This window comes from Amblyraja radiata, chromosome 19, assembly GCF_010909765.2.
Source record: "Amblyraja radiata isolate CabotCenter1 chromosome 19, sAmbRad1.1.pri, whole genome shotgun sequence".
Taxonomy (NCBI): domain Eukaryota; kingdom Metazoa; phylum Chordata; class Chondrichthyes; order Rajiformes; family Rajidae; genus Amblyraja; species Amblyraja radiata.
Window position 1 is genome coordinate 9,972,707 of NC_045974.1, and position 9,877 is coordinate 9,982,583.

The 9,877-nt window shown below is 44.6% G+C and overlaps 1 protein-coding gene across 3 annotated transcripts in view; it reads right to left on the minus strand.

The window, feature by feature from the left end:
* Nucleotides 1-8,547: 8,547 nt before the first annotated feature.
* The window catches only part of pot1 (protection of telomeres 1), a 127,417-nt gene continuing 126,087 nt past the window's right edge, over nt 8,548-9,877 (minus strand). For all 3 annotated transcript variants that reach the window (XM_033037642.1, XM_033037644.1, XM_033037643.1), the window contains exon 20: nt 8,548-9,201. In XM_033037642.1, coding sequence (XP_032893533.1) covers nt 9,086-9,201 — 116 coding nt within the window. In that variant the 3' untranslated portion in view covers nt 8,548-9,085. The remainder of the gene's footprint in view (nt 9,202-9,877) is intronic.

A 9,877-nucleotide genomic window follows, 5' to 3' on the forward strand; every position in this document is an offset into this window, starting at 1 on the left:
ATATATATATATATTACACAAAACACAAAGAACGTACTATATATATATTACTCAAGTTATTTGTATTTAAATAGTAGTATATATTACTATAAAACACAAATAATGAGCTATATGTTTAATATATATATTCATTTGGATTATTAGGTATAAACCTACTGGTTACTAAGACTCAAAAGCAATAAACATTAACACTTACACACTAATGAGTTCCAGTTCTACATATTAAATCAGAATATTGAACGTTAAAAGTCGACCATAGGACTTCAATGTATAATTGGAAATGATATTCAGAAATCCAGGGACGCTGTAAACACAGGGATACTTTGGATAAACGTTACATTTGGCTCACGGGCTGCCTATTAATGTGGCTGCAAAATATCCCCCATCAGCATTATCTTGTGAATTAACAGGTTCGATAACCATTTATCTGACCTGCCTGATGCGTGGATGTTGACCTCCGCTGATGCGGAATCATTAAAATTAATTTAAAGCTGTTATCGTGTGGTAACTAAGTGTTGCTAAAAACCTACCAGATGCCCCAATCCCCCCCCCCTCCTCCCTTCTCACACTTCCACATCAGAGGATCAGGCTAGACATGCACCATTCATGTTCTTTTTTAAAAAGATTTCTAAGCTGTCCAATTGAGCCCTCATTGTCAGGTTCAAAAACCACTTTAGCAATTGGAATGGATACAACAGAGCAATGAATACAAAAATGAACAGATTGCAGAGTCATTTAAGAAGTTGTACACGGAAATATATCACCTGCCATCACAAGATGCGGCAAGATCCATGCACGTGATTAGGCAGTAAGTAGTCTAGAAATGTGTGGCCATGTAGATCGACAGTCAGAACTCCTTTTCCCAGATGGGAACGCCATAGCTTAGAGGACATATCTTTAAGACTTAGACTTTAGAGATACAGCGTGGAACCAGGCCTTTTGGTCCATCGAGTTCGCGCTGACCAGGGCTCACCCAGTACACTAAGCATATTCCATGTTTAAAGATACACTACTTTTCAATTTATGCTTTAAATCCACATATAAATACTAAACTTTAGAGATACAGCGTGGAAACAGGCCCCTCGGCCCACCAAGCCCGCACTGACCAGTGACTGACCGACAAGCACTATCCCACACACTAGGGACTATTTACCATTTACAGATGCCCATTAACCTACAAATCTGCACGGCTTTGGAGTGTTGGAGGAAGCCAGAGCACCTGGAGAAAACCCACGGGGTCATGGGGAGAACGTACAAACTCCACACAGACAGCACCCGTAGTCAGGATCGAAGCCGGGTCTCTGGCGCAGTAAGGCAGCAGCTCTAACGCTGCTCCACTCTGCTGCCCTTTTATAAGGAGAAAGGAAAAAAGTTTAAAGAAGATCTTTCACCGCCCCGTGGTCAAACTGCTGTGTTGAGGCGATCGAGGCTCCTAATGTTGAAGCCCCCGCCGGGCGATGGAAGATCCCGCTGCCGATTTTAAGCTGCGCTGGGCGATGAAACGCCCTGTGAACAGGCCGATTGAAGCCCCACGATTCGGGGGGGACAAAGCTGCTGTTGCTGGAGTTCGGAGTCGGTCACCAACCAGGTCACCTCCCGATGTTACCGTCCACAGGGCACACGGCCAAAGCCTTGCGTGCATGCGTGCGTGTGTGTGTGCATGCACGTGCGGGCGCCACAAAATTGTGTCCCCCCCATGTTTTGATAGCGATTTCCGCCCCAGGCTGTGGTAATGAATTCTGGATTCACCGCCCTTCGGCTAAAGAAATTCTGCTTCATCTCCATTCTAAAGGTACAAACGTGGGTCTGTGGCGCTATGACCTTTACCACAGTGCCACTGTGCCGCCCTAATCTGGCGTTGCAACCCTTCTCCATGCCACGCGGGTTTTTTCTTCGGTTTCCTCCCACACTCCAAAGACGTACAGTTTTTTTTGCAGGTTAATTGGCTTGGTATAATTTTAATTTGGCCTTATTGTGTGTTGGATAGTGCTAATGTGTGGGGATTGCTGGTCATTGCGGACTGGTGGGCCGAAGGGCCTGTTTCCGTGCTGTATCTCCAAACTAAACAAAACTCAGTGGGACAGGCAGCATCTCTGGATAGAACGAATGGGTGACGTTTCAGGTCGAGACCCTTCTTCAGACGGGCCTACTCGAGTCCAAAGCTTGTCAGGCGACCCTCCATGTTTAGCTCCCTCAACCTCTGCTATCCATTCGCCAAATCAGATCAAATGTGCCCACTGCTACTGTGTTCATTCCACACCAGCCTCTACCCATGTCAGATGGCTGTGTTTTAAAATCTCATTGTTTTCAAATCTTCCCATGACACGGCCCATCCCTCGCTCAGCAACCTTCTCCCACCTTGGAACCGGCTTCATAATCTCTGCTGCTGCCTTCCAAATCCAATCACATGTACATTCTCTATTTCATTCATTCCAGCATTAGCAATTCTTCCTTCAGCTTCCTCGATCCTAAATTTGGAATTCTCTCTGAAAATCTCACCGCTTCTCTTCTTTCTCTCACTTCTGACTTGTTTTTCTGGTGATCCGCCCCAAATTCATTTAATCTGGTTTCACGTCAAGTATTTTTTAAAGTAATCCCTCTTTTGAAATGCTTTGGGCATTTTAGATTACAGGTGCTTTATAAATGGAAGTTTTCATGAATATATTACTCAGCTATGTTTAAGAAAACAGTTTAGCGAGATTAAATTGACTATACAATACGTGTAGAAAGGAACTGCAGATGCTGGTTTAAACCAAAGGTAGACACAAAATGCTGGAGTAACGCAGCGGGTCAGGCAGCATCTCTGGAGAGAAGGGATAGGAGAGGTTTCGGGTCGAGCCCTTCTTCAGACTGAGAGTCAGGGGAAAGGGAAACAATAGGCTTAAATTGACTAGACATTGCGGGCAAATTAAAAAAAATCACCATGAAACTATACATGTTTTGCTGTTTTGTTTACATTGTTGCAGCACAAAAACAGGCCCTTCAACCCACCGAGTCAGTGCCAACCAGGGGTTCCTGTACACGAGCACTATCCTACAAACTAGGGACAATTTTACCAAAGCCAATTAACCTTCAAACCTGCACGTCTTTGGAATGTGGGAGGAAACCGGAGCACCCCAAGAAAACCCACGCAGGTCACGGAGAGAACGTAAAAACTCCATACAGACAGCACCCATAGTCGGGATCGAACCTGGGTCTCTGGCACTGTGAGGCAGCAACTCTACCGCTGCGGCACCCTAAATTGTAAATTTTTTATCAGATTGGATGATGCAGTTTGCCTTGGATTATTTAAAACACCCTTCATCAAAACTCAATGATGGGTCATAGACCAGAAACACCTGCTCTGTTTCTCTCACCAAAGATGCTGCCTGGCCTGCTATGTATTAACCATGTTTTCCGTTTCATTTCAGATTGCAGCAATTTGGCTTTCCTTGCAGTTAACAAAACGTAATCAACCTAGTCCTTGGGAGCTACTGTGAATGAACTAATCTCCACTGGCCCTTCTCTGGAACAATGGTGTTGGCTTTTAAAGAGGTCAAACTTCCATCTACCAAGCTTCCTTTCATTGTTGCTCTGACCTCTACTACTGGGTGAATCCACAACTAGTTGTGTCTTTCTAGCTTAACGCTCACATTCCTTGATCTTATTGAAGCTTTTATTAAGCCTGAAAGAGGGTCTCGACCCCAAAACATCACCTATTCATGATCTCCAGAGATGTTGCTTGACCTGCTGAGTTACTCCAGCACTATGTGTCCTTTTGTGTATTAAGATCAGAGCAGACTCGATGGGCCGAATGGTCTAATTCTGCTGCGTCGTCTTATGAACTAACATCTGCAGTTCCTTGTCCCCAAAAGACGTGCAGGTTTGTAGGTTAATTGACTTCTGTTAATTGTCCCTAGTCTGCAGGATAGAACGGGTGATCAATGGTCGGCATGGATTCGGTGGGCCGAAGGGCCTGTTTCCACGCTGCATGTTTAAAGCCTAAAGTCTACTGCAGACTGAAGAGAACCATCCCCAATGGCCAATAAAACAAGCAGCTCTTTCTGAAGCGCAAATACTCAATCACGCAAGCTCATCCACTCTGGGCCAAAATCTCGTTACTTCTGACCATAATACTGTAATTTTTTTAAATAAGCAGAGTATAAACAGTCTGGCAGAAAAGAGTAGCGCCGTGCATCCAGTCAATTATCAGACCTCGTCAATATTCAGGATAGGTTTCCATCATTGCCAGGTGACACATTCATAATTAGCCTCCAACAACCTTGCAACTTGAGAGCATTAACACCAGCTTGTTATTGTCATCAACCCATCCAAAGGATATCAGCAGGCAAGGTCACTGCAACAGCAATTAAATATCCCAAACTAATTCTGTTTAGAGTTACCCCGTGGAAACAGGCCCTTCGGCCCACCCATTCCGCGCCGACCAGCGATCCCCGCACACTAGGGACATTTTTTACATTTATACCAAGGCATTTAACCTACAAACCTGTACGTCTTTGCAGTGTGGGGGGACACCGAAGATCTCGGAGAAAACCCACGCAGGTCACGGGGAGAACGCACAAACTCCGTACTGACCTGTAGTCGGTTCGAACCCGGGTCTCTAGCGTTTTTAGGTTCACTATTGGAACCCTATCACGTCCTTGGTTTAATTTCTTCCCTTTTCACTTTGTTGGCTAAGATGCTTTGGGCTGTGATAGCTATTAAGGCAAACCTATTTGTCACGTTGTGTGTGCGCTGATTCTTTAAGTTATTCAATTTGCCCCATTCCCTCTTCTTCCTAAAGGCAGGCAATGTGTCTTATAAACTATTATCCAATTCAATTTTCAGTTAACAAATAATCTACTTCCATTGTTCCTTCAGGTGGTGCATTCCAATTCAATTCCATGATTCAAGGTGTAAAACAATTTCAATGATCTCTGGACATTTTGTTAACTATTATTTATGTCATCTGGTTACGTAAACTTCTAATGGCGGGAAGAAAATGCTCGCGATGATCATTAAGAATCATTAGCGGTGACTCTGAGCCAGCGGACAATCAGACACAGAGCTTAGCTGACGGCCACAAGAAGGCCAGAGGTCGCCACAACCCATTGGCAACAGTGTCTGGTCCTCTTGTTTTTAGTCCGTTCGCAGTCATCTGGCCCAAGGAGATAAGGCACAAATTTAAGATGCCGTTCCATGTTCTTATACCGGTGCCTAAACACCACTCTGACAACGGTAGCCTTTAAGCAGTAAGTTGCAATGATGAATTATCAGAGTTCTTGCATTAATTTTAGTTTGCCACCTGGTATGATTTTTTTTCCCCTTTAATCCTCAAACAAGTTATGCAAAGGTTTAATTTACATGTTATACACATTGGCAACCTGTTCATGAGATCATAAGACATGGCAGCAGAATTAGGCCATTCGGCCCATCGAGTCTGATCTGCCATTCGATCATGGCAGATCTATCATTCCTCCAACCCCATTCTCCTGCTTTCTCCCCGTACCCTTTGGCACCCTTGCCAATCAAGAACGTATCAATCTCCGCTTCCAAAATACCTTATGACGGCCTCCACAGCCATCTGTGGCAATGAATTCCACCGGTTCACCACCCTCTGTCTAAATAAATTTCTCCTCATCTCCGTTCCAAAGGTGCGTGCTTTTATTCCGAGGCTGTGCCCTCTGGTCCTAGACTCTCCCACTACTGGGCACATCCATTCTGTCTTGCCCTCTTAATGTTACTATTCTCAGATATGGCCACTTTATTTTACTAAACATATAATTGATACAATGAGGGAGACACTCCAGGATGAGATGCCGCTGACACCCTTCCTGGTTAACATTCGGTTGGGAAGTCTTTGCTGGGGTGAATTGGGCATCAAGGAAGAACACTTGATACAAGGAGCAAGATGATCAGTGATGGATGTACATACCATACGTGTAAAATAATTGAACATCGATGATCATTGGCGGAGGAATTGCAAGGGGACCTCATTGGAACTTACCGATCAGTGAAAGGCCTGGATAGAGTGTAGGTGGAGAGGATGTTTCCACTGGTGGGAGTCTAGGACCAGAGGTCAGATCCTTAGAATTAAATGACGTTCCTTTAGGAAGGAGATGAGGAGGAATTCCTTTAGTCAGAGGGTGGTGAATCTGTGGAATTCATTGCCACAGAGGGCTGTGGAGGCCAACTCAATGGGTATTTTTAAGGCAGAGATAGATTCTTGATTAGTACGGGTGTTAGGGGTTTCCATGCTGTATCTCTAAAGTCAAAATTCCAAAGACATGCAGGTTTGGAAGTTAAAATAAGGTCATAAGTGATAGGGGCAGAATCGGACATTTGGCCCATTAAGTTTACTCTGCCATTCAATCATAGCTATCTGTCTCTCCCTCCTAACCCCATTCTCCTGCCTTCTCCCCATACCCCTGACACCCGCACTATTTTCTCTTCAATAATTCCAGAAGATTTCCCTTCTCCAAAACCATGCCATCTTTGGCCTGTTTTATCATGAACATTTTATCATAATATCTGGTAAACTAAGCTAAACACTGCTCATCATTCGAACGAACCAGCCACTTCTCTATAATCTTAGTGTTAAAAAAGTTTTCATATTTCTGCTTCGTTTCCATAATGTATAACAATGGGCATGCAGGTGCAGCAGGCAGTGAAGAAAGCGAATGGTATGTTAGCTTTCATAGCAAAAGGATTTGAGTATAGGAGCAGGGAGGTTCTACTGCAGTTGTACAGGGTCTTGGTGAGACCACACCTGGAGTATTGCGTACAGTTTTGGTCTCCAAATCTGAGGAAGGACATTATTGCCATAGAGGGAGTGCAGAGAAGGTTCACCAGACTGATTCCTGGGATGTCAGGACTGTCTTATGAAGAAAGACTGGATAGACTTGGTTTATACTCTCTAGAATTTAGGAGATTGAGAGGGGATCTTATAGAAACTTACAAAATTCTTAAGGGGTTGGACAGGCTAGATGCAGGGAGATTGCTCCCGATGTTGGGGAAGTCCAGGACAAGGGGTCACAGCTTAAGGATAAGGGGGAAATCCTTTAAAACCGAGATGAGAAGAACTTTTTTCACACAGAGAGTGGTGAATCTCTGGAACTCCCTGCCACAGAGGGTAGTCGAGGCCAGTTCATTGGCTATATTTAAGAGGGAGTTAGATGTGGCCCTTGTGGCTAAGGGGATCAGAGGGTATGGAGAGAAGGCAGGTACGGGATACTGAGTTGGATGATCAGCCATGATCATATTGAATGGCGGTGCAGGCTCGAAGGGCCGAATGGCCTACTCCTACACCTAATTTCTATGTTTCTATGTTTCTCTATAATCTTAGTGTTAAAAAAGTTTTCATATTTCTGCTTAATTTCCATAATGTATAACAAGCTGTTAGTTTTTAGTCTATTGTCATGTGTACCGAGGTACAGTGAAAAGCTTTTGTTGCGCGCTAACCAGTCGGCGGAAAGGCAGTACATGATTACAATCGAGCCGTCCACAGTTAATGTGCTAACAGGTTTGGATGTTTCAGTCACTGACAGCTGGTGTGACTTGGCAGTGAAGACAGAAACGCTGATTCTGTAAACAGATGACATCCAGCCCAAAATGTTTGCCCTTTACCTTGCATGCCAGCTTGCAAATAAAGCTTGCCCTTTATAATGGGCATCCCTCTCATCTCACAGTCTGAAGATCATGGCTTGAATCGGCACACTGGAGGTGTGAGCACATCCTTCAGCTCCCCTTTGATGTAGGAATGCTCTGGTCTGGTGCCACCTGCGAGACATAATATCACACCGAGTCCTTATCTATCATCTACCTGTTGAAGTTAATAGAACCCCTGGTATTTTAGTTATCGAGATACAGCATGGAAACATCTCCTTCGGCTCACCGAGTCCACGTCGATCACCCATTCACACTATCCTACTTTCCCATCCATTCCCCACACATTTATTGTGTATATAGTTTGTTTTTAAAATACAGCATGGAAACAGGCCCACCGAGTCCGCACGGCCCAAAGATCAACTGTACACTAGTTCTATGTTATCCCACCTACACACTGGTGTCCAATTTACACAAAGCCAATTAACCTACAAATCTGCACGTCTTTGGAGCGTGGGAGGAAACCGGTGCACCCGGAGAAAACCCACAAGGTCCCAGGGAGAAAGTAGTCAGATCGAACCTGGGTCTCTGGCACTGCACGGCAGCAACTCTACTGCTCTGCCACCTTGCCGTTCGCTGTGTGTGTGTGTGTGTGTGTGTGTGTGTGTGTATATAGGCACACATATGTAAACCTAATACTTTGTAAACACCATATAAGCAAAAAAAAGTTCAGTGTCTATGTAAATGTGTGTGTGTGTATATATTATATATACAGTACATATCCATACGCACATACATACACACACATACATACATATACAACAAAATTTCAACTTTTTAAATTGTTTATTAAGGCGTTTACAGAGTACTATGTTTCACAAATCTTTGTGCTGCTACAAGTAAGAATTTCAGTTTTCCCTTTCAAGACATGTGACGATAAAACACTCTTGACTTTTACTGCACTCGCTGTCAATTTAAACTTTATTATGAACTACAGTCTTCTCCGTGTGCTCTGTGTCTTCAGGGGTTTCCATAAACAGGATCCTTTCCAATTGAAAATAGGCAGGCACAAAAAGCTGGAGTAACTCAGCGGGACAGGCAGCATCCTCGACCCGAAACGTCACCCATTCCTTCTCTCCAGAGATGCTGCCTGTCCCGCTGAGTTACTCCAGCTTTTTAGTGTCCATCTTCGGTTTAAACCATCATCCGCAGTTCCTTCCTACACATTCCAATTCCATTTGAGGCAGGGCAGCGGATGGTAAAGCACTTGCGGAGGGAGAAATCCAACCCCAAGTATACAAGTCGGCCACGGTGGGCGCAAACCCGGCGTATTGCAGTCTGCTTCCCGTCCATGATTCCAGTGAATGAAACCTGAAGTGTATATCAACCCTTCTCCTGACCCGTAGAATGGTGAAGACGCTGCCTTTGTTTCAGTGATATATATCAAAGTACAACAGGGCGCACTCGTGGTAAAGTTGGCGAAGATCGTGGACGTGAAATACTAAATGGCATCAAGTCCTGCCACTGTCGAATCGAACACTTGATAGCAGGTCTTCTGGTCCAAACCTTCCCCAACGTAATAGGACTTGAGGCAGCACTCCAGCCATGGATAATCCTCTGTGGGCACATGGATAACAGAGGTGTCAGCATGCTCACCACAGACGGCCTGATCAACACCCCAAACTCTGCTCACCTAATTCCCTATCAGAAGGGACAATTACTAAATGGTTTAATTAATTTCATGGACAAAAGGAATCAAATATAGGAGCAAAAAGGTCCTTCTGCAGTTGTACAGAGCCCTAGTGAGACCACACCTGGAGTATTGTGTGCAGTTTTGGTCCCCTCATTTGAGGAAGGCATTCTTGCTATTGAGGGAGTGCAGCGTAGGTTTACAAGGTTAATTTCCGGGATGGCGGGACTGTTATATGCTGAGAGAATGGAGCAGCTGGGCTTGTACACTCTGGAGTTTAGAAGGATGAGAGGATATCTCATTGAAACATATAGGATTGTTAAGGGTTTGGACACGCTAGAGGCAGGAAACATGTTCCCGATGTTGGGGGAATCCAGAACCAGGGGCCACAGTTTAAGAATAAGGAGTAAGCCATATAGAACGGAGACGAGGAAACACTTTTTCTCACAGAGAGTGGTGAGTCGGTGGAATCCTCTGCCAAGAGAGGGCGGTGGAGGCAAGTTCTCTGGATGATTTCAAGAGAGAGCTAGATAGGGGTCTTATAAATAGTGGAGTCAAGAGATATGGGGAGAAGGCAGGAACGGGGTACTGACTGGGGATGAT